The 25,262-nt window shown below is 42.4% G+C and overlaps 1 protein-coding gene across 6 annotated transcripts in view; it reads left to right on the top strand.

Moving 5' to 3' along the window:
* LOC135219535 (alpha-1,3-mannosyl-glycoprotein 2-beta-N-acetylglucosaminyltransferase-like) overlaps window positions 1–25,262 on the top strand; it is a 386,065-nt gene that overhangs the window by 225,783 nt on the left and 135,020 nt on the right. For 5 of the 6 annotated variants that reach the window (XM_064256378.1, XM_064256373.1, XM_064256376.1 and 2 more), the window contains 2 exons: window positions 1,211–1,349; window positions 11,970–12,005. In XM_064256378.1, the coding sequence (XP_064112448.1) occupies window positions 1,211–1,349; window positions 11,970–12,005 (175 nt within the window). The remainder of the gene's footprint in view (window positions 1–1,210; window positions 1,350–11,969; window positions 12,006–25,262) is intronic. The other variant, XM_064256375.1, reaches the window with a different exon arrangement.

The following is a 25,262-nucleotide window of genomic DNA, read 5'->3' as shown; positions in this document are numbered from 1 at the left end:
GCACCATAAGGGTTCTTATGGTGTGCCATAAGGTGCAGATGGCACCGATAACTCGTTATCGGCCTAGGCTAGGCTATATTATTCATAAGAGTACCAGAGTACACTTCCACTTCAAACTTTGTTAATAAGCGTATGAATTTTCAACATATTAAATATATAAATTGCTATGTGGGCTGTGACATTAAATTTGTATGCACAAGAAACTGGTGATAGAAGTTCACTCTCGATGTTGTTCGGAAGTCACTTAAAGCGGTTGGTCCAGTTGCTGTATAACCACTGGTTCCGTGCAATGTAAAAGCACCATACAAACAAACAAACATTTCATTACCAACCTGCAAGTTTCAAAATATTGGGCTATGATTTGCATGCCCATCAAAGTAATAGTTAAACTAATAACCGAGATGTTGTGACACCAGTTTTTAACAGACATAATCAATCTAGTTTTACTGTAACGTAATGTATACTCTGATAGCGAATAACATAATATTTATGTACTTGAAAATAATGAAAATAAAACAGTAAATGGTTCTGGAATAATAAACCAAGTTATGGAGATGTAGTGGGAATTTTATTACCATCACATGTAATATGTCAGCACAGTGAACTATGCTTACAAAGTAGTAGTTATTGTCAGCTTTTAACATAAGAAATAAGATATACACTGTGGTTAAGGATAACACATTACTTACCCTTTAAAATTAATAATAAAAAAGAAATAAAATACTGTAATGATGAACAATAAACAAACAATTTTAATAGAAAGAAATCTTCACTTTCTATTGACTTGAGTCCATTTTTGTTAGTAATTTCAGGACCTCATTAAAACCTCATCAAATAATTAAAAAAAAGCATTTTGTTGTAAACTTTTATGTAGCAACTTGCCTTGTAACTACTTACATTATTTTTCATTTTTTCTCTGAGAGTCCATTTTTTGGTGAAGTTGTGCTGGTTGTTATTTATTATTTATTTTTGTGTTTTATGAATGCTTGCTTCTTTTTGAATTTACATAAGTGGCACCTTGCATTGAGGAATCTTCATAGTGCTACAGTTCCTGGGCAAATTATTCATATACAATGATTCTCCAACTGTCACATAACTCCATTAGCCAGTGTTAAGGAGTCTTGTAGTATAGCATAGTAGGTGCAGTTTAAATAATATGTTAAGTAGATAAGAGAGGTATTAGTGTATATAAAATTATTTTTATTTTCAGCAACCTGACTTGAGTGATATCGATGTACCTGTAAAAGAAAAGAAATTTAAGGGATATTTCCTAATAGCAAGACATTACAGATGGGCGTTGAATCAGATCTTCCAGAAATTTTCCTATGAAGCTGTGATTATTGTGGAAGGTAAGTTAGGAATTAAATAATTTTGTGGTTTTCTAAGGTACTGTAACAAGAAATTGTGATTTGTGGCCATGAAAACTTTCCTGTTCTTTGTATGTTACTTTACAAAAAAAAAAAAAAAAAAAAAAAAAAAAAAAATCACTACAGACAAAATTGTATTCATAAAAGTATCCTAGATATTCCAATCCCACCTGAAATGAAAGAAAACTGTAGTCAGCTGGTAAATGTGTGAGACGATTCTAGTCTCAATACAATATCTCATTATGTGTGTATCTGCAAGAGAGAGAACACTTTAGTGAAATTACCATAAGTAGTTGAGAGTGGTCTTTTGAGGATTATCTTTACTTGTTCACTTTTCAGCATTAAATTTCATAGTGATTTGTGTAAATATCCCTCAGGCAGGGAGATTGTTGGTGGTATATTTCCCTGATTTTCATAAGTCATAGGGTAGACAGAATTGGATGGTTGTACAGGTACACAACCCTTTATCCAAAATTCTAAAAAGCAAAAGCATTTTGTAGAAAGTAGAGTATGAATTCATAACTTTGGTGGTTTGGCGTACTAATGGTTGACCTGTGTCATTTTGGTGTGTAGTGCTACTCAAATTATTTTTCCTACTAAATCCTAAGAATTGACCTAAAAAATCCCAATATAAAATACAGGCAGTCCCCAGTTATCTGGCCTTATGGCGTGTGTCTAGCAACGACAACTGAATTTTCGGTGCCAATATGCGCCAATCCTCAGTTATCGCTGCTGATCCTCGGTTATTACCGCCCATCCTCGGCTATTCTTGCTAATCATCATGCTGTTGGCAACGGAACCCTTGCCAGTAACCGGGATTGCCTATACTAATTATACATCTGCTGCTGAGCTTTAGAGTCCTGAATAATTTCTCTCTCTCTCTCTCTCTCTCTCTCTCTCTCTCTCTCTCTCTCTCTCTCTCTCTCTCTCTCTCTCTCTCTCTCTCTCTCTCTCAGGAAAAGATACTACCAATTTAAGTCTCTTTAACCAACGTGTGTTCATGTTTTAAAAGTGTGTATATAGTTCAGATAATACAGTGGACCCCCCGTATTCGTGTTTTCCGGATTCACGGACTCACGCATTCGTGGATTTTTCTTGGGAACATTTCCCTGCATTATTCGCAGAAAATTTGGCTATTGGTAGTATTTTTCTATGAGAAATATCCACAAATTCCTGTTTTTTATCAATTTCATCATAAAATGCTCTTTTTGTGATAAAGCAATTAAAAAAACTAGGTATAAAAATTTTTAGTGGGTTTTTCTTGAGTTTTAACGAACCCTTAAACGCCGAGCCTCTATTTTCAATAGTGTCTCTCCTATGCCAGCAGCGTTCGTGAGTTAGCGCTGAAACGGAATTTTTTTTTTTTAAATCACAGCATGCTTCATTTTTAAGATTAAGAGTTCATTTTTGGCTCCCTTTTTTGTCATTGGCTGAAGTTTATTATGCAACCATCAGAAATGAAAAAAGATAATTATCATATATAAATATTGGAATACTATATGACAGCACAAAAAAAAATTCATATATAATTGTACACAAATCGTGGTGTGAGCAAAACAGTTAAAGCTAATGAGTAATTTTTTTTCTTTGTATTGTACACTAAATAGCGATGATTTTGGTATATAACAAATTGTAAAACAATCAATCATCACAGAGAAAATATTATCACAAAATGATGCATGAATTTGTAAAGCGCGGACGTAAAAACAAGTTTTTTCTAAAATTCACCATAAATCGAAATATTGTGATAGAGACTTCCCATTTGTTGCAAAATGAAGGTAATTGATTGAATATTACTAGACTGCAAGTGTTTTAGCTTACAATTGCAGTTTTCGACCATTTCGGTCGAGTTAAAGTTGACCGAAGGTCGAATTTTTTCTATTTATCATGATTTATATGAAAATATTTCAAAACTAATAAAAGTTATAACCATGAGTTATTTTTGTTGTATTCTTCATGATATTGCACACATTTTCATGTATAACACTTTATGTAAGGCCTAATAGAAAATGGTGCGAAAATTACGAAAAGATGACTAAAGAAATTCTGAGATTTTCAGCGGAGGGAAGGAAAAAGTTTTTTTTTAAGTTCACCATAAATCAAAATATTGTGCTAGAGACTTTGCAAAATGAAGGGACGTGATTGAATGTTACTAGAATATAAGGGTTTTAGCTTACAATCGCAAAAGTTTGCTGATGCTTTGTAGTGCAAGAAGAAAGAAATTTGCACATGCACGGCTGGGTAACGCTTGTAACAAAACAACAGCGTGATCCGTGAACTCCCAGTATCCCTCAAAGGGGCGTGATTTAAAATCTTTCGCAAACTAGGCCTATAACTACTTTTGTGCGAATATTTAAAAAACTTTTTGCAATCGACACCTTACATACACTTGGCACCCGACAGACAATTTTAGTCGACATACAATATGTCAAGTCGGCGTTTAAGGGCTAACAAAATAGGAGATTTAAAGGATTTTTACATGAGCTCCAACTATTCGCCGGTTCTAACTATTCACGGGGGCATCTGGTATGCATCCCCCGCTAGTACAGGTGGACCACTGTACTTCTATGGGGAAAAAATTTTAAATTTTGTTGTTAGTTGCATGGACAACTAAACAGGAGTGACCAGAAATGAGTTAACATTTTCCAAGAGATTAAAGAGATAAATCTCTCTCTCTCTCTCTCTCTCTCTCTCTCTCTCTCTCTCTCTCTCTCTCTCTCTCTCTCTCTCTCTCTCTCAGAAAAAAAATACAGTGGACCCCCTGTATTCACATTCTCCGGATTCGCGGACTCATAGATTCACAGATTTCTCTCGGGAATATTTCCCCCCATTATTTGTGGAAAATTTGCTTAATCGCAGTATTTCAAACATCTAACTCCCCTGGTAATTATATATATAGCTTACGTCCTCGACGTCACGGCAGAATTTCAAAACTCGTGGCAATCACCGATTGGGTAGTCAGGTGCACCACCTATGCGCCCTCTACCCAGGTACGTAGAACCATTCCAACTATTCCTCAGATCTTCCCTGCCGCCGCTACCGGTGACATCGTTGGAACTTCGCTCGCTTAGCCCGTGTTTTTTGCAGTTGATTTGGTGAAGTACACTTTGGCTTTGGCTTTCGCTTGATTTGGAATTTGGATTTTTATCGACTTATTTGGATATTGTTGGTTTTGACCCTTGCTTTTTTTATTTCTCTTTTGATAATTCCCAACATGACTGACTCTGCATTGAGTGTGAGAATGTGTGTGAAAGGTTGCAAGACTCGGCTTGCTAGATCTTCAATAGACCCTCATTCTATTTGTACCAAATGTAGAGGTAAAGTTTGTGAGTTGGGTGATAGGTGTAATGAATGTGTGGACTTGCCTGAAACTGAATGGATTGAGTATTACCGCTATGTGCAGAAATTAGAGAAGGATAGAATAAGGAGAGCGAAGAGTACTATGTCTCGCTCCTCCAAGGATAGTCAAGGGATAGACAGTTCTCTATCTATCAATGAACCTTTTGATCCTTCGTATGTAGTAGCAGTACCAGATCCAACTACGGAAAGAGGTAAGAGTCCAACATTAAAGGACATGATGACAGCCATTCAAGCCCTTGGACAACGGGTAGAATCCCTTGCAGAGGATAGGGAGAAATTGTGGTCTGATGTGAGAAATCTGAAAGTGGCTAGTGATATAAAAAGTGCAAGTGCAGTGGAGGCTGCGCCCACTCGGACCTGTCGTGCTCCTAGTCCTAGACTGCTTCCAAGCTCACCAACCCCTGTGAGAAGGAATGTCGACCAACGAAGGGAGGCAAGAGGTTTTAGCTCCCGAGCGGCCGTCCCCTCGAGCGTACCTGTAGACGAATCCCAGGACGCTCACCCTCGCCATTGGAAAGGCGAGGTTAAAGTGTTTTCTTCGTCGTCTGACGACGCAGTACCCAGACGGGGCTGGCGTCAGACTGCGAAATCGAGACCCATGAAAAGACAAAATCCAGTAGAGCAGGACACCAAGCATCAAGAACTGCCAGGATTTAGTCAATGGAGCAGCCCGGAGCACTTCCCTTCCAGCTCCGATATTTGCTCTCCTACCAAGCCAAGACGCAAGATGTCGCACAGGCGGCCGTCGTCTTTGGTAGGAGGCAAGGAAATATCGGAACTGGGGAGGCCTTCGGTGCCAGCAGCAACTCCGGAACGTTTCTCTTTCGACTCCGATGCTTGCTCTCCTACCAAACTAAGACGCAAGATGTCGCACAGGCGGCCGTCGTCTTTGGTAGGAGGAAAGGAAGTATCGGACGGAGGGAGGCCTTCGGTGGGTGCTGCGACTTCAGTTCATGCTCCAGCTCCTGCGGATTGGCATTCGTCTTCAGGACTTTCGTCTTTCGCCGAACATGATGAAGAGAGAGAGATTGAATTTGCGGCTTCCCCAGTCTGTCCCCAGCAGCAAGAAGCTTCGCAGTTTTCCTTACTGCAAGATTTGCAGCAAAAGCTCTCTTCTTTTATGCAGGTTTATCAGCCTACTACAAACAAACAGGACGCCAAGCGAAGCATTCGTCATAAGCTTGGACGAAAAGCTGGACGCCAGGACGACATGCCTATAAAAGCTGGACGCCAGGAAGACGACAGACGTCGATATTCTCAACATCATGACGCCGAGCGTCAAGAGCCTGGACGCCAGGATGCCAGAAGTCGACACCAGGACGCCAAGCGTCAAGATTCTGGACACCAGGACGCCAGGCGTCAAGTTGCTGGACGCCAGGACGCTGAATGTCTAGAGGCTGGACGCCGAGCGTCGAGAGGCTGGACGCCAGGATGCCAGGCGTCAAGATGCTGGACGCCAAGACTCCAGGCATCAAGAAGCTGGACGCCAGGACACCGAGCGTCGAAAGGCTGGACGCCAGGACGCCAAGCGTCAAGAAGCTGGACGCCAGGACGCCAGACATCAAGAGGCTGGACGCCAAGATGCCGAATGTCAAATACTTGATCAACATGACACCGAATGTCAAGAAGTTTGACACCAGGAGGCCGAGCGTCATGATTCTCGACGCCAGGACACTTGCAGGCGACAAGAATTTTCTTCGAAAACACTGACGAAACATGACATAGCGACATCGGTTATGGGTCGATCGGAGGAGGGAAGGGATGACTCCCCCCCTTCTCCTTTTGGTCCAATAGAAGACTTGTCCGACGAAGAAAACCAAAGAGATTTACAGCCTTCGTCGGACTTGAAATGACTAATGAAAGTTTTCACGGAACTTTTTCTGGAAAATTTTTTTCCAGCTGCCCCTCGTTCCCCACCTTCAGAGTTCACTCTAGGAAAGACATCTAAGAAGTCCGACTTCACAAAGATGGTGTTGTCACGTTCTTCGAAGAGAGCATTGAAGATCATGAAGGAATGGATGGACACGAAGAGAGACCAAGGAAAGGCAGCTTTCTCATTTCCTCCGGCCAGATTAGCGTCCAGATCTAGCATCTGGTATGATACTGGAGAAGCTCTCAGTCTGGGAGTTCCCGCTTCTTCTCATGGGGACTTCTCCAGTCTTGTGGACGCTTCTCGTCGGACAGCCATGGGAAAGACGAAGGTTTTTTGGTCTTCCTCTGAGATGGACCACCTCCTCAAAGGGATTTTTAGAGCCTTCGAGGTTTTTAATTTCCTAGACTGGACTCTGGGATCGTTGGGGAAGAAATTAGAAGCCTCCAAATCTACTGACACGGAAGAACTAGTTCATCTGATGTCGTGTATAGACAAAGCTCTTCGAGACGGATCTAATGAACTTGCTGCTCTTTTCTCGGCGGGAATCTTAAAGAAAAGGGCTCAATTGTGTTCTTTCCTTTTGAATGGGGTCACACCCATTCAGAAAACGGAATTACTTTTTGCCCCTCTTTCCACTCATCTTTTCCCTCAAGAATTGGTAAAGGATGTCTCTTCTGCCTTAACTCAAAAGGCAACTAAAGATCTTATGACAAAGGCAGCATGGAAGGTCTTACCATCAAGTTTCAGTGCTCAGAAACTCAAAGAATCTAAACCTCTACCTCGAGTTTCTCAGCCCTTTTGAGGTAGATCCCTCAGTAGAGGGAGCACAAGACCGGTGTTAAGAGGTTCTAAGAAAAGAGGCTTCAGACAAGGGCGAAACAAAGTCTGACAACAATCCTCTTCAGACAGCAGTAGGAGCCAGACTTTCCAACTTCTGGCAAGCATGGGAGGAATGAGGAGCAGATCCCTGGTCGATTCAGCTTCTCAAGGAGGGATACAAAATCCCTTTCTTGAAAAAACCCCCCTTAGCAGAAAGACCGATCGATCTGTTAGCAAGATACAGAGAGGAAACCAAGATCCAAGCAATACAGCAAGAGGTTTCTATGTTGCCTCAGAAGGTAGCAATAGAAAGAGTTCGGAATCTGGAGTCTCCAGGGTTTTACAACCGCTTATTCCTGGTTCCCAAGAATTCGGGTGGATGGAGACCATAACTGGACGTGAGTGCCCTGAACATTTTCGTCAAGAAAACAAAATTCACGATGGAGACAACGAAATCAGTTCTAGCCGCAGTCAGACAAGACGACTGGATGGTTTCGTTAGATCTTCAGGATGCTTACTTTCACGTCCCTATCCACCCGAACTCCATGAAGTACCTTCGGTTCGTGTACAAGGAAGAAACTTACCAATTTCGAGGTCTTTGCTTCGGCTTAAACACCGCCCCTTAAATATTCACGAGGCTGATGAGCAATGTAGCAGTAATACTACACAGAAATCGTATCAGGGCCTCGCCGTATCTGGACGACTGGCTTCTCAGAGCCCACTCCTACACCTGCTGTCTGGAGAACCTTCACAAGACGATTCGGTTATCGGAAGACCTAGGCCTTCTGATAAACCGTCAAAAATCTCAACTGATCCCATCCCAAGAAATCTTGTATCTGGGTATGAGGATTCAGAGTCAGGTTTTTCAGGCTTTTCCGTCCGAATTGAGAACGAAACAAGCCTTGGAAAAGTTGCAAAAATTCCTAAGGAAACAGAAGTGCTTAGTGAGGGAATGGATGAGTCTGCTGGGGACCCTTTCCTCGCTAGAACAGTTTGTCTCCTTAGGAAGACTGAACCTTCGCCCTCTTCAATTCCACCTCAAACGGCATTGGGACAAGAGGAAGACACTAAGAGACAAAGTGTATTCCAGTTTCGGACTCCATGAAAGACTGTCTACGGTGGTGGAACGACCCCGTCAAGCTCCAGGAAGGCCTTTCCCTAAAACAGAGGAACCCAGACCTAGTGTTGTTTTCCGACGCCTCGGACTCGGGATGGGGAGCAACACTGGGAAAGCTGGAGGTCTCGGGCTCCTGGAACAGAGAAGAGGAAAACTTTCATATTAATCAGAAAGAACTGACTGCAGTTTTTCTGGCTCTCAAGGAGTTCAGAAGTGCAGTGCACAACAAGTGGTGCAGGTCAACTCCGACAACACGACGGCGTTGGCCTACATCAACAAACAAGGCGGAACCCACTCCGAGTCCCTTTACAAGACGTCAAGAGAGAGAGCTTCTTCTCTGGACGAAACAGAAAAGCGTGAAATTATTGACACGCTTCATTCAAGGGGAGAAGAATGTAAGGGCAGACATCCTGAGCAGGAAACACCAAGTCTTGGCGACAGAGTGGACTCTCCATCAGGAAGTCTGCAAGAACCTGTGGCGAACCTGGGGTCGCCCATGCATAGACCTCTTTGCCACAGCACAAACGAAGAGGATGGGGACGTACTGCTCTCCAATCCCAGATCCCGAGGCAATCCACATAGATGCGTTCCTCATGAATTCAGATCATTTAGATGTGTACACCTTCCCGCCATTCAAAGTGGTACACAAACTGATGCAAAAGTTCGTGTCTCACGAAGGCACCAGGATGACTCTAGTGGTTCCCTTCTGGCCGACAAGAGAATGGTTCACAGAGGTACTGGAATGGATGGTGGACACCCCCAGAAGCCTTCCGTTAAGAGTAGATCTACTCAAACAGCCCCACTTGGAAAGGTATCACCAAAACCTCCAAGCTCTTCAATTAACTGCCTTCAGACTATCGAAAAACTCACAAGAGCTAGAGGATTTTTGAAGGAGGCAGCTAGAGCCATTGCAAGAGCAAGGAGGTCTTCCACCATTAAGGTATACCAATCCAAGTGTGAGACTTTTAGAGGATGGTGCAGGGACAACTCCGTTTCCTCTTCCAGTACCTCTGTGACTTAGATAGCAGATTTTCTGCTATACCTTAAGAAGAGGCGTAACTTTTCAGCTTCTACCATTAAGGGTTATAGAAGCATGCTAGCAGCGGTCTTCAGGCATAGGAACCTGAATCTATCGGATAATAAGGATTTACAAGACCTTCTTAGATCCTTCGAGACCACTAAAGAGAAACTACAATCTTCACCAGCTTGGAATTTGGATGTAGTTCTGAAGTTTCTCATGAGTGATAGGTTCGAACCTTTACAGGAAACATCATTTAAGGACCTCACCGTGAAAACTCTCTTCTTGATAAGTCTAGCAACAGCAAAAAGAGTCAGTGAAATTCAGGCCTTTAGCAAAGCTGTAGGTTTCAGACAGGGCAAGGCTATCTGCTCTCTGCAGCTAGGATTCCTGGCGAAGAACAAACGCCCTTCTCAGCCCTGGCCCAAATCGTTCGAAATTCCAAACCTGTTGGATCTCACAGGTGAGGAAGCAGAAAGAGTTTTTTGTCCGGTAAGGGCCTTGAGGCATTAGCTGGAAAGAACGGAAAAATTACGTGGCAATTCAGAGGGGCTTTTGTGCTCTGTCAAAAAGCCCTTTTTTGCAAATGTCAAAGAATGCGTTATCCGTTTTTATGAGGCAGTTAATTAGGGAAGCGCATTCAGCAATTAATGAAGCGGATCTCAAGCTACTAAAAGTTAAAACTCACGAGGTTAGGGCCGTAGCAACCTTGGTAGCTTTTAAACAAAATAGATCCCTTCAGAATATCCTGGACGCAACCTTCGCAACCTTCTGGAGAAGCAAGTCAGTGTTTGCGTCGCACTATCTTACACAAGTGCAGACTTTGTATGATGACTGCTACACACTGGGTCCGTTTGTAGCAGCTCATTCAGTAATAGGAGAAGGGACTACTCCTTAAAAAACCACATATATCAATACTCTGTTCTTACCTTGGAACTATTGAAATTTTTATGGTTGTTTGTGGAGACTGGACGCAGTCTTCCACAATCATTGATCCTTAGTCAGGTGGTCAACTTGTTCCTTGGTAGCGCCCGGAACAAGGGTATTGTAGGGAGTCTAGTCACATAGAGGTTTGACCGGTTGACAATCTCCAATAGGTCTTCAGCCCCCTGGGTGGATCGCTGGATCTCATAAGGAAAGCAGACATGATGAGGCAGGATATCATTGAAGTCAGCTTCCTTAACAGGTACGAACCCGCAAGTTTGTTTTTATTTAACTCTTATGTCAATTCCAATGATGATAGCTGTCTCTGACCCTCCACCAAAGGTGTCAATCAGCTATATATATAACTACCAGGTGAGTTAGATGTTTGAAAATGTTATTTTCATCATAAAGTAAATTTTTGAACATACTCACCTGGTAGTTATATATAATTTAATTCCCACCCTCCTCTCCTCTAGAAACTATGGGCATGGAAGATCTGAGGAATAGTTGGAATGGTTCTACGTACCTGGGTAGAGGGCGCGCAGGTGGTGCGCCTGACTACCCAATCAGTGATTGCCGCGAGTTTTGAAATTCTGCCGTGACGTCGAGGACGTAAGCTTTATATATAACTACCAGGTGAGTGTTCAAAAATTTATTTTATCATGAAAATAACATTTTTCCTATGAGAGATATCCAGAATTTCTGGGTTTTTTTATCAATTTCATCATAAAATGCACTTTTTGTGATAAAACTACTAAAAAAACAAGTATAGATATTTTTAGTGAGTTTTTCTTGAGTTTTAACTAACAAAATAGGCTGTTTTTAGCATTTTTATGGGGTTCCAGATTCTAACTATTTGTGGGGGGGTCTGGTACACATCCCCCGCAAATACAGGGGGGGACATATTATAGTAAAAGATTTTACTGTCTCTTCTCTCCTCAACAATACCACGGGGCACGATAACTTAAAATCTTTCATGATGAACCAAGCAAAAACTTCTTTCAGTTTTCTTCTGAAGATTGAAAAAGAAACCAACAAAATCACTGTGTAACTTGTTTAAATGTAAATACTTAGAAGTAAACAAGTTACACAGTTATTTTGTGGGCTTCTTTTTCAATCTTTAAAATCATTCGTTCATTATTCCTCAAAGGTGTAAACGCTCCCACCCTCTACTTCAAGTTAGCTGCGTATCACCGCAACTACGAATGATTTTGTTAATCATTTATGCTAAATTTTATTGTGAAAAGCTTTGTTCTTTCATTTACTATTTTGTTAATATTGTTCAACTAGACTGTCTCACTCGGCACACTGAACACTGGCTCAATTAAGACTTTTTTTCTTCTTTTTTTCTGTATTTCATTTGATTGTTTTCATATTTTATTATTGGGAAATTCCCTTTTTATGTGAAGTTATTGCTTTTACATACATACAGTAATATTTTAACTCTCTCTCCTCCTTCTCTCTTCAACATATCAACGGTCCCTCGTTCAGTCTCAAGTCAGCTGGGTGTGACGTCACAGCTGTTGCGTACGATTTTATACTTCTTTTATGCTAAATGTTATATTGAAAGTAAATTTTATATTAAATACTTTGTACTTTTATTTATTTTGTTGAATATAGTTATCATTAGAGTATACTACATATATTGTAAATGAAACAAAAATTAATAGTTAAACTTGGAAGACCCAGTAGGCCGTCGAATACAAGTATGAATTAGGATAATAAGTCAGTTCAAAGTACAAGCATTTGTCTGACAAACAATACAAAATTTTCTCAAAAATTTTGTTCTAAAACGGAAATTTTAATTATGCAACTTACCCAGTAATTACATAGCTATAGTTTCTGTTATTCGCAGCAGTATAGATTCAAAATTCACGGTAGCGACACCGATAAGTGTGTAGGTGACACAGTTTCGCCCCCCCCCCTAGCGAGAAGGTTAGGAACAACACAGCCAATTAGCTCATTCCGTTTCTGCGACTCCTGGTGTAAACATCTGGTGTTGGCAGCAGTTTATTCAATTTTCGCCGGTCATTTATCAGATTTCGGTATACAAACCGAGAGTGGAATAACATCAACCGAAAGCTTCAGGATGAGTTTTTCCTTGTTTTATTGCATTTCACTGAAGTAGTACATCTTTAGTTCGCATTTACAGCGACTTGCAGTTAATTAGTCAACTACTATTTAACAAGTGTTGAACTATAATATGTAAACATTGGTTGTAGTGGACCAATGTTTACGCTTGTTAGCAATCAGATATTGTTCGATAACACGTTTCAGTAGTGATCTTTTGATTAAATCATTTTCACAATGAGTAACGCAACAAAGTGAGATGTAACTTAACTAATAAGGAAGTTGCGTAATAGTGGAAACCCTGCATTATCTATCTTCCGGATAGAGTATCGTAATAACGTAAACATTGCATTTGTTATCAGAACGATGTTGGTGTTGAATTTTATTTCCGCAAAAACGTGTTGGCAGGATTAATAATTATTGTTTTAAGGTGTTTTCACCACTTTAGCTTGTTAGCATGTCTGCTACTGAACAAATTTGCCATATATTTAAACACTTATCAATCTTTTCAACTTCAGTGTAAAAGTTTAATGTAGTTATTATGGATTTTCAGAGGGCGGTCTATTGAAATCCTATTAAAAGTAAGAATAAAATTATTATTATTGATATTTTTATTGTGATGTAATAGTATTATTGGAAACAACTTGAAAACGTACAAGAGCCCACTACAGAGAGAACATCCCCATAGAGGGCTGTACTTAAAACCATTAAGGGAACAAAGTAATGTTGATTTAGCATGTGGCCTAAGCTTGAATCAAATAAAAACTGTTAAGTATAGCTAGAATGACGATAGAGTACGTTTGCCTTCAAAGCTTTTAGCTTAACTGGGCCGAATTATTCGGGCTGATCTTATCTTTAGCCATATGTTTGACGTAAAATTATGTCATGCATTTATCTTATAGTTTACTGAGCCCAGTAGTGGACGCCTAGTAGCGTCCACAAGCGTCCAGCAGATCTGTGGCAGCGTACAGTTGAGCCTAGTAGTGCCCACGAGCGTCCGGCGGATCCGCGGCTCCTAGTAGTGAACGAGGTCTAAAGAATTCTTTAGACCTTGGTAGTGAACATGGCGCCGAGTGCCCAATAGTGTCCATCGGCGCTGAGCGCCCAATAGCGTCCATCGATGCCGAGCGCCCAATACATCCATCAGCGCCAGCGCCCAATAGCGTCCATCGGCGCCAAGCGCGAAGTAGCATCCATTGCGCCGAGCATCCAGCGGTTCTGAGCTCTCAATATTGTAGCTACACAGGGGTTCAAGTAGTTTTCTTGTGATACATGGACACCTAGTCAGATAACACCAATCCCAGTTGTTTTTTCTCTCCTGCTACTAGCTTTAATTTTAATGATTGTCCAGTGGTTGCACAGCTATAAGCTCCACTTATAGCTGTGTAGTTGATGGATATATATTATTGAAAAATTATTATTTTATGAATGTCATTTTTATTGTAAAAATTTAATTTGTACCACATGCTCCTTTGCTTGTCTCCCTCACCTCCTTCCCATACCATTGCCAGTGGTGTTGAGATTAGCAATGTTAACCTTGTGATAGTGAAGTGTTGTGCAGTGGAGGAGGTGCTGTTCGTTCCCTGATTCTCCTAGGCAAAGGTCCCTGTCAAACTCCCAAGCACCTGGGAGGAGGCATACTGGTAGCCCAAGGGAGGTCAGTGGGATTTGCCCACGGACAGTCGCCCCCTCAGGCGGTCCTGTTGTTAAATCTCAGGTTGTGACATAGTCCCATTGAAAAGGCATCTATAAGGAAATGTTTTGTCTTTCCGCAAGTGGGTTGAGCCAGTGGTGCTTTATTGCAGAGTCTTGTCCACTGTAAAGGAGGACTTGTAATATGTTGCCTTCTGTCCCTTCTAAGAAGACCAGAGTGTTACAAGAGAACCAACGTCCTTCTTGCAGGTTCTGGGACTGTCCTGAATGGTTTTCACACATTGACAATGGCTTAGAGGGTCAGTGTAGGGAAAGGATACCCTTTTCCTAGATTCAAGGAAGTTGTCTTTTCGGCATCCATCAGATAAGGTTGCATGCAGGGAAAGTTCTGATTGTCTGTTGGCGTCAGACCCCTTTCCCCCTATGCTCCCTATTCCAGATAGTTCCTTTGTTTTAGAGTCTAGCTCTTAAAAAGTGTACGGCAGTTGAGCTTCTCTTGGTGACTGTGCGTCCTTCTTGAGCAGGAAAGGACTGTCCTGCCTTCTGTATCTAAAGTAATTCAAGCCTCCCATTTGGGACAAGAGTAAAAGACCACCCATTGGCGCCTCGGCTTCAACAAGCGGTTGAGCACTCATTGTCGCAGTAGTGCCTACTGGTGCATGGTTTACCTCTTCTTCAAGAGCGCTCACTAGTCTCAATACCACTGCTGGCACCAGAACGATCAATGGCTCCCAAGCGTCCATTAGCGCCTGAGCATCCATTGGCTCCCAAGCGTCCATTGGCTCCTGAGCATCCATGAGCGTCCATTGGCGCCCGAGCATCCATTGGCGCCCGAGCATCCATAAGCGCCTGAGCGTCCATCGGCACCCGAACTTCCATCGGTGCCCAGCGTAGCTGGATCAGTAGGAAGTTTTTTTGAGCCGTGAACAACGCTTACATCTTCTGTCTTACTGACAGTGTCAAGTTATGACTGTCTCATATCCTTCGACTGCAACCATTCAAAATAAGTTGGACAGTATTTTTGGTTTTAGGAAGTATTTTGTAACTCCTGTTCAACCTTGAGCAAAATTGTCTCCATTTTCATCTGCCGAAGAAGAAGAAGATAAGGAGTCGTCTCAGACATCCTACAATTCGCTACTTTACTACTTTGTAGCGAATTCTTCAGATTTGTTCTCTCCAAGGCTTCATGAAGCATACTGCTCCTTCTATCCAGCCACAAACAGCCTTGTCCCCTGTTTTTTTGGCAGAAGAAGAGGAAGAAGGCAGATAAGGAAACTCCTCCTACGACTTACAAGTCGGCTCTTCGATATTTTCTAGTGAATTTCTCTGACTTTGTCTTGCCAGTAGCTCCAACATTGCCAGTGTCCTCATTTTTTAGAGATAATCAAGTAGATGCGTCCGAGTTGCTTATCTAGTTTTTTTAGGTGATGAAGGAAGCTAACCTTTGGCTTTCTGAAAGAGGTAACAGGGATAGTTTAACTTTAAAAATTTCCCACCGTCACATCTTTTGACAGGAATTAGGCAATGTAATTAAAATTATCTTCCTTGGGTTGTAGTAGTGGGCTTCCTTGATTGGACTGTTGGAGGTTTGGGCCGCAAGATCAAGGAATGTTCGGTGCTGGATGAGGATTTTACGGACCTTTAACGAGACAGTTCCATGGAATTGTCTTCTTTTATGTTGGGCATTCTGAAGAAGACGAGAGAACTCATGTTCTTTCACCACCAAATAGTGTATCAGACACAGAGGTCTACCCCTCTTTACCCTCCTCTGGATAGTAAACACCTTTTTCCTGAGGATGCAGTGATTCAGGTAGCTTCTGAACTCCAGATGAAGTGAACCCCAGACTTTCTCTCCCTCTCACTCAACCAAGTTTTCTCGTGTTACCACTACTAGCTCACACCCTTCTCCTTCCACATGCGCTCAGCTCTTTCATGGCAAGGGAAGTTCTAGGTCATTCCCTAGATCAGGGGAAGAGGAGGTATCAACCCTCGAACCATTAGGAAATCCTCCTCCAAATCCCTGCTAAGAAGTGAAGAGGCAGGCCCCCAGGCACCTGCAGGGGAAAGGTTCCGCCAATTTGAATGAACTGGGAAGCAAGAGGAGCAGAACCTTGGATCATATAATGTTGAGAGAAGGCTACAACATTCTTTTCGAGAGCGTTCCACCCTTATTCAGCTCTCCAATAGCTTTAGCCTACTCTGGAAATTCTGAATTCAGACTTTTATTGCCCAGTCAAGAGAAGTTTCGTCACTTGCAGAAGAAGGCCATGCCTTAGAGTTATTAGTAGCCTACTAACTCCCAGATTTTATAACTGATTATTAGTAAATCCCCCAAGGCCTCAGGGGGCTTGAGTCCCTTGTTAGAGGTGAGCACTTTGAATGTTTTTTGTCCAAAGACAAAAATTCATAATGGAAAGAATCAGACAGTTTTTTGTTCCTTCATCAAGGGGACTGGATGGTGTCCATCGATATGGACGATGCATAGTTCCATATCCCAATTCATCGAGGCTCAAAGAAGTTTCTCCATTTCGTCTTCAGAGAGAGTGCCAATTTACAGCTCTGTGCTTCGGGTTTTCAACAGCCACACAAGTGTTTAAGTATTCTCAGCTTAGCCCCCATTGTTAATGGCTGCAACTAGTCTGGATAAAAAATCTCTTTACCTGGAATATTGGCTTCTTCGGTCACATTCATAGAAAAGTTCACAGAGGATTTGCAGAAAATTCCATCATTAGCAGGAGTTGGGACTGCTGATAAACTTGAGGAAGTTACAGTTAGTCTCCCATTTGGATTTTGTCTTTTTGGGGGATGAGGATAGACTCGGATGCTTTTGGGCTTTTCCATCCCCACAAAGAGTGGAGTTGGGCCTTCAGTAGGTGGACCATTTGCTAGCCCTTCAAGATTGCTCAACAAAGGAATGGAGGAGCCTGCTGGGCACCCTAGCCTCTATAGAATAGTTCGTGTCGTCTCTGGCAGTTTCACATGAGGAATCTCCAGCTCTTCCTAAAGATAACTGGAAAGGGAAAAATTTCCACTCATTTGTGTTCCAGGCAACATCTGAAGTAAATGAGGACCTGTCTTGTTAGAGATCAGAAGACAGGCTATTAGAAGGGAAGTCCCTTCTTCTGAGCCCCAACCTGGTATTCTATTCAGGTACATCCAATCCAGGTTGGGGAGACAGAGTATTGGGGACATTCCATGAGAGTGGCACTTCAATTGAAAGAATTGACGGCTATCCACCAGATGCTATTGGAAGTTTGCGGACCTGGTTCGCAATAAAGTAGTAACTATCTGCTCGGACACCCCTCCCTTACATCAAGAAACAGGGAGGAATGCATTTTTTCTCTCTGTGAAGCAGCAAGAACCCTTCTGCTATGGACAGACAGGAACCACACCAGAATCCTAACAAGTTAGTACATGGGAAATTCAGCGTCCGGGCGGTTTAATTAAGCTGCAAGAAGCAAAATCTTCCCACAGTGTTGTATTTTAGCAGAACTAGCTCCTTCTGATAGGAACTCTGGACAGCAACTACAGTCAAGTGCAAACCCTGTTCTATCAGAGTCGGAAGTGCTTTATTGCAGTGAGAAGTGCTTTATTGCAGGAACTCTGGCTAGATGGTCTGGTATTTCCTAGAACCAGAAGCTCAAACCAGATTTAACCCAAGATGTTATGGCGAGGACATATGCGTCTCGTCCTCGGATTAGGACATCTTGCCATTTACCCTAATGGTCTTTTTCTTCTGAGACTCAGATTTAAGAGAAGCATTTACATCTTGTTAGCAAAGCTAATGACATTAAGTACAACCTCTACCTCATTAGCTTTTAAGAGCTATATATCTCATACGTCCATTTTGCATTTGACCTACTGGTAGTGTGATCTTTCATCATTTCTCATGGCATAAGAGAAATTTTTGGAAAATTGCTAATTTAGGCAGTACCTTGAAAATTTTAATTACTGGCATGATATTGAGGAAGAAAACATAGGATTCCCTCCTATTGTCCAAACCTTCACCTGGTAGTGAAGGATCAAAGTTTATGGAGCCAAGAGGGTACAATGTACCCAGAGCACCCGACGCATAGTGGACAGGTTGTGGGTTTTGCTTGAGAGTAGGTGACATAATAATCTGGTTGTTTTTTGTTATGGTACTGTGCCCAGGGCAAGGGCAAATTGTAGTCCTTGTGAGCAATTGGAAACATCCTTGCTACAAGGCTCCCCCTTAAGTAGAGGCGACCCTCGGCTTTACTGCCGCGCCATTACAGGTTAAGTTGAGCACCAACCAGAGGCAGTCTCTACTGCAAGCTCTCTTAACTAACAAGGAACAACAAGCATTGTTTCAATGCTAGCAACTTATCTATTTCTAATTCATTATATGACTTAATGTTTTAGAGTAGAATATGTCCATTTATCCCACCTCCTGTAAATGTGGGAGTCAGCTATGTAATTACTGGGTAAGTTGCATAATTAAAAATGATGTTTTTCTCGCTAGGCGGAGGCGAGACTGTGTCACCTACACACTTATCGGTGTCACTACCGCGAATTTTGAATCTATACTGCTGCGAATAACAGAAACTATAGCTAGGCAATTACTGGGTAAGTATAATTAAAACTTTGTTTTATTATAAAAACATCATGTTTGACATAAGGAACGTTTGACAAACAAGATGCCACTGTATTGTACTTCCTGCATAATATTTGTTAATTTTTGGGTATTTTGGTATCAGTAAGGCTATTATTTGAATAAAGGAAGCTTTTTCATGGTTCACTAATAGCGGGAAACTTTGTTCATATGTGGAACAAACCTTCGGTCTTAACATTAGGATAAATCTTCTGGTGCTAGCTGGAAAACTGGTTAAAAGCAATAAAAAATTGTATTCAAGGCATCAGGGGCATATGACATCCTATACAGTAGTGCCTCAGGTTACAAAATTAATCCGTTCCGAAGTGGCCTTCATGACCGGATTTTTTCGCATCCAGAACTACGTTTTACATGTAAATTGCCTAATTTGTTCCAAGCCTTACAAAAACACCACAGTAAATTTTGTAATAAAGCTAAATTGATCAATAAACAATGAAATACAACAATTTGGACCATTCAATACCTAACCTAATCGTTACTGTACCTGTAAATAAAGTGTATTAGTGTACAGGGTACAAGAAATACTGTATGTACATATGTAGTAAAGTATGGAACCTTACCTTTCGAGTGAGGAGATGCCCGAAAGTGGTGACAGAGGAGGACAAACGGTAGAAAACATGAACACTTAACCTTACGAAACACATTAAAAAAGGGCAGAAAACTGTAAGTAATTGAAAGAAACATTCAGTATGATATATGATCATTTATGTATATGTATTGCAATCTTTAACTTTCGTATTCATTTATATACCTCCCTATGCATTTAATGTATCTCATGTACCATATGTAATGACTGAATCTCGCCCCTCTGGCAGTCATGTTTCACCAGTATGGCACCGCTCTTGTTTCCTTGCTGGCACATTATTTTGCACCTCTGTGATTAGACCTTAAGAACTTACTTTTAGTATTTCAGTGTTTCCTTCATCCCCAACCTTTAGTGATAAGGATAACTCATCGAACACACACAAAAACATCAACACTAAATTTACGAAACACATTAACAAATACTTCTTGATTACCTCCATCTTTGTCTCCATAGAAAGCATCCTCTTCTTTCCGTGAACTTCAGCAACATTCTTGGGACCCGTGGCTAATAACGTAAGTAATTAAGTTCACACACAACACGATAAAGTAACTTACACTACAACGAAAGCAAAATCACCAACACGAATTTACGTTAACGAACGAAATCTATGTGAATGAACGAATGCCATGTGTGTACAATAACGCTGCCAAAACAAAATAGTCAAGGAACTCCCTTACGTAGATGCATGATGAGATAGATGCTGACCAATAGGAGAGCAGGATCTTACGGCAGTAACTAGTATCAGGGACCAATGGGAGAGCAGGAGGATGGTGGCGAGTCTACTGAGTTGGCACCGTGCGAGTTTTTAAATTGTTCTCGGCGGCCCTGGCGAATCTTGGACTTTACAGTACACACATCCTTTCGCAACCTAAATTATTTTTGTACACAGAAGCAAAAAAATCTTTGTCTTTGCCTTTGTAACTTGGATTTTTCGTACGTAGGGACTTTGGTATGTAGGGGTATGACTGTACTTAGCTGAGGTGGAAGCAAATCAAATAATACGCTTGAACTTCGTGATTTATTTATTCTTTCTTCAACTGCCTTGGAGAGCGGATGTTCAATTTTGCTCTACTTTTCCCAAGCCAGTTTTCACATAAGTGACTTACTGGTAGTAAAGCTAGAGTAGAGACAACTCCTGTGCCTTTAGAGGCGAGCAAACCATCTCTATCTTCTCCACTTTTGTCTAATATCTCACCTGTTGATAGTCCTCCAACTTCAGTACCAATCACTCCAGTCAAGGTATCCCATGTTTCCAATCCCAACACCATTTCCATGTTAAGAGTCCAAAATGGACAAGAAATTTGAGTTTTTGGCATAATCCATAATGGATTTAGGGGATGTCTTTTCGTGCTTCTGTGGAGAAATCAAGTGAAAAGGCCAGTGTTGGGCCAAGTGTCAGTGTCGTGTCCAAGGAAGCGGCTGTCTGTCCCCTCATTTCTCCTAGACGAAGGTCACTGTCCCACTCCCCAGCACCCAGGAGAAGACATACTGGAGGTCGAAGGGAGACTGGGGGGGTTTGCCCACGGTCAGTCGCCGACTCCGTCAACATTGTCGACTTGTGAGTGCCAAGGAAACGCCACTGGAAAGGTGTAGATGTTAGTGTCATGCATTTTTCGTCTGATTGTGAAGTGCAGTCGCCTGTGTCAAGGCAACAATAGTGATTTAGTGTTGCATCCAGTGAAGAGACATGCCCCATGTGCGAGCGGTACATCTCCTCCTATTAAGATATCCAAGGAGCACTGGAGCCCACAACCTTTCTGTAGTTTTGCTCCGGACCAGGTTTTCTGGGAAGATTGTCAGTCCTCTCCGGATAGTTTAGCTTCGGATGAAGTTAGACGCTCACATACGGTCCAGTGCTCACGCGCTTGCAATGTCGACTCTCCTTGTCATGTATCCATAGGAGTTTCGACTCGTTCGCCTCCTATGACTTGTGTCGTATTGACTCCCAGTCGATCGTCTTCTAAGAAGAGCTGTGCGACAGCCACAACTTCGACTTCGACCAACGATGATTCGAAGACCAAACCTTTGATAGGATTCTTCATTGGGTCCTTTTAGACATCAGCTTAAAATTAATGGTCTTCTTGAAGAAAGCAACTAACCAGACTGAAGAAGAAGACAAGGTGTCTTCCATCCTGTCGGAAGAGGAAAAACAAGACCAAGAATTGAAAGCTTCTTCAGCTTATTCTGGCCTGTTAATGTTTCTTTTACTGACTCATCCAGCCTGTTTCAAGCCAGCTTCGCCTTCTGCTCCATTGATGTTCGTGAAGGATAGGAGATCAGCTCCTTCGGGTTTACTGAGACCAGTTCTCTCTCACCCCTTGAAGAAAACCCTGAAGGAAACAGAAGTTTGACTTGCAAAGAAGAGGGAGTCGGGCAAGGCTTCGTTCGCCTACCCTCCGTCAAAGCTACGGAATAAAACCTACAGGTTACATGCGACAGGAGAAGTTCCCTCCTTGGGAGTATCTGCCTCCTCCCAAGGAGGCTTTTGCGGCCTTGTAGACTTGCACAGAAGAGCAGCATTCTCGGCTGCAAAAGTGTTGTTCTCGCCTTGAGTTGAATCACCTGGTGAAGAACTTGTACAAAGTGATCGAGGTCTTCAGTTTTGTGGATTGGACAATAGCAGCGTTAGCCAGGAAAATAGAAGATTGCTAGTCTCTGGATGAAGAATTTTCTGCGGACTGGCTCAATGTTTTGTCCTGTGCAGACAGGGCAGTAAGAGACGGTTCAGGGGAATTGCTGCTCTCTTTACAATTGGAGTCCTCAAGAAGAGAGAACGGTGGTGCTCCTTCACATCTCGAGAAGTAACCACGAACCAAAAGTCGTCATTGTTGTTCTCCCCCTTGAGTAAGTCTCACCTGTTCCTGGAAGAAACCGTTCAACAGGTACTGTCGGACCTCGAGAAGAAGTCTACCAATGAACTTCTTTCGCAGTCAGCGAGAAGGCCTAAGGAACCTCCAGCCATGGGAGCTAAAGCTTCCCCTCTGCAAGAGCACCCTTTTTCAGGAGGTAAGTCGAAGTGGAAGCAGATACCAAGGACTAACCTGTGCCCAACTTCAAAGTCCACCAAAAAACCTCCCTTTTAAACAGCGGAGAAATGATTGGGAGGTCCTTCACACACTCGTGGGGACGAGACTCCACTACTACTGGGAAGAATGGAGTTGGAGAGGAGTGGAACAGTGGGTAGTGCAGGTGCTTCGAGAGGGATATGCAATCCCATTTATGCAAGATCCACCGCTGTCCAATACACCCATCTGTTTGACAGCGTACTCGACACGGTCAACAAGAGTTTTGGCTTTAGCCTAAGAACTAGAAGAGCTCATCAGCAAAGAAGCCATAGAGGAGGTTTCAGACAAGAACTTCCCAGGATTCTACAACAGGCTATTTGTAGTCCCCAAAGCATCAGGGGGATGGAGACCAGTGTTGGACGTAAGCACTTTGAACTTCTTCATCCTAAAGATGAAATTCCGAATAGAAACAAGTCGATCAGTGATGTCAGCCCTCCAACTAGGTGACTGGATGCTGTCTCTCGACATGAAGGATGCATACTTTCTTGGCCCCATCTATCAGAACTCCAGGAAGTTTCTGAGATTTGTCTTCAAGAAGAGTCTTCCAATTCAGAGACCTCTGCTTCGGACTGTCAACTGCCCCTCAAGTATTTACTTGGATTCTCGCTCCCCTAGAAAAATGGCTGCATCTGATGGGGATCAATGCAGCTTTTTACTTAGATGACTGGCTCCTGAGACCCAGATCCAGTCGTCAGTGTGTGAAGGACTTAGAGAAGACACTTACTTTGACGCAACAATTGGGTATTCTAATAAACACGGAGAAAAGTCCCAATTGGTTCCAACTCAGAGGATTCTCTATTTAGGGATGATACTGGACTCTCTAACTTTTTGGGTTTTTCTCTCCCCAAAGAGGATAGAGTCCTGCCTGTCGACAGTCCAACAATTTCTTGTTCGCCCATCTTGCTCAGCCCTAGAATGGATGAGCCTCCTGACCCTTGCTTCAGTGGAGAGTTTTGTCATGTTAAGACGTCTACACATGAGGTCTCTTCAGTTTTTCCTGAAAGCAAATTGGTCTTGGAAGATGCAACCAGACTTGCTAGTCTTCCCTTTGACGGAAGAAATAAAGGTGGATCTTTGTTGGTGGCAATCAAGGGAAAGATTACAAGGACTTACCCTAGTTGTGTCGAACCCCGACCTGCAGTTCTTCTCAGATGCCTTGGACAGCGGATGGAGAGCCCTTCTAGGAGACAGGAAGGTCTCAGGTCTGTGGACAGAGCAAGAAAAGACCTCACACCCAAATGTGAAAGTCACTGGAAGGAAAATAGCAATATATATGGACAACACCACAGTGTTGTTATACTTAAGGAAGCAGGGAGGGACCCACTTGTTTTCTCTCAACAGAGTAGCTTAAGATCTCCACATCTGGGTGAACAAGAAGAGGATCACAGTTTTTCCAAGATTCGTCCAAGGGAAAATGAACGTTCTAGTATACGGACTGAGTCATGTGAGCCAGGTTTTACCAACAGAATGGACTCTGAACGAGAGTGTGTCAGGAGCTCTGGAAGCTATTGGGATGACCATCAATAGATCTGTTCGCCACATCAAGAAACAATCGCCTCCCTATTTTCTGTCCGATTCCAGAACCACTAGCGTGGAGAACAGAGGCAATGCTGCTAGAGTGGACAGGACTGGACGTTTACACTTTTCCTACCTTCGGGATGATAAGAGAAGTATTGAACAAACTTCAATCACACCAGAATGTGACGATGACCCTAGTGGCTCCATTCTGGTCCAGGAAAGAATGGTTCCCGGGCCTTCTCAATCTGTTAGTGGACTTCTCCAGACCACTTCCACAAAGTCCATTTCTTCTCAGACAACCCCATTTCAACTGGTATCACCAAGGATTGTCCACTCTGGCCCTGACAGGATTCAGAATGTCAGGAACCTTGTCAGAGCAAAAGGTCTTTTGTGAAAAGCATCAGAGGCTATTGCTAGCTGCAGAAGCTCTTTTGCCATGCTCTACCAGTCTTGTGGAGAGTCATTAGGTCGTGTTGCAAACGACATAGCATCTATTCTTCTGAGATGTCTATAACGGAAATTGCGGATTTTATATTATTTCTGAGGGACTCCTGGAATTTGGCCACTTGCTTGCATCAGTCATTAAGCATAGAGGCCTCAACATCTTGTCAAATCAGGACATCAGCGACCTTACCAGATCCTGCAGCTTCTCCAAAATATTCAAGCCTGACGAAATGGAATGGAATTTGGATGTAGTTTTAACATGGCTTTTTGGTCCCCAATTCGAACTGTTGAATTCGGCAACCATAAGAGATGTAACTAGGAAGGCACTAATCCTAGTCGCCTAAGCCATAGTGGGAAGAGTAAGCAAGTTGCAGGCGATTAGTAAGGAAGAAGGTTTTGCCCAGGGCAGTGCAGTTTGTTCATATGTAACAGAGTTCCTTGCTAAGAACGAGGATCCTTCAAATCCTTGGCCCCGTTCTTTCAGGATAAAGAACTTAATGGACATAGTGGGGGTGGAAGATGAGGAACAAACATGTCTGGTCAGAGCCATCAGAAACTACCTGATTAGGACAGAAACTTCAAGATGAGAATCGAACCAATTCTGGTGCTCATTGAAAGACATGTCTCATCGTCTTTCGAAGAATGCAATGTCATTCTTCCTGAGGAGTTTTATTTGAGAAGCTCATGCCCAAACTCAAGAATAAACTCTTCGTGTGCTGAAAGTGAACACGCACGAGATTTGTGCAGTAGCAACATCTTTGGCTTTCAGACAAAGTATGTCTCTATTCTCCATTATGCAAACAGCATTCTGGAGG

Source organism: Macrobrachium nipponense, chromosome 1, assembly GCF_015104395.2.
Source record: "Macrobrachium nipponense isolate FS-2020 chromosome 1, ASM1510439v2, whole genome shotgun sequence".
Taxonomy (NCBI): domain Eukaryota; kingdom Metazoa; phylum Arthropoda; class Malacostraca; order Decapoda; family Palaemonidae; genus Macrobrachium; species Macrobrachium nipponense.
This window is presented reverse-complemented; position numbering and strand designations above follow the sequence as displayed.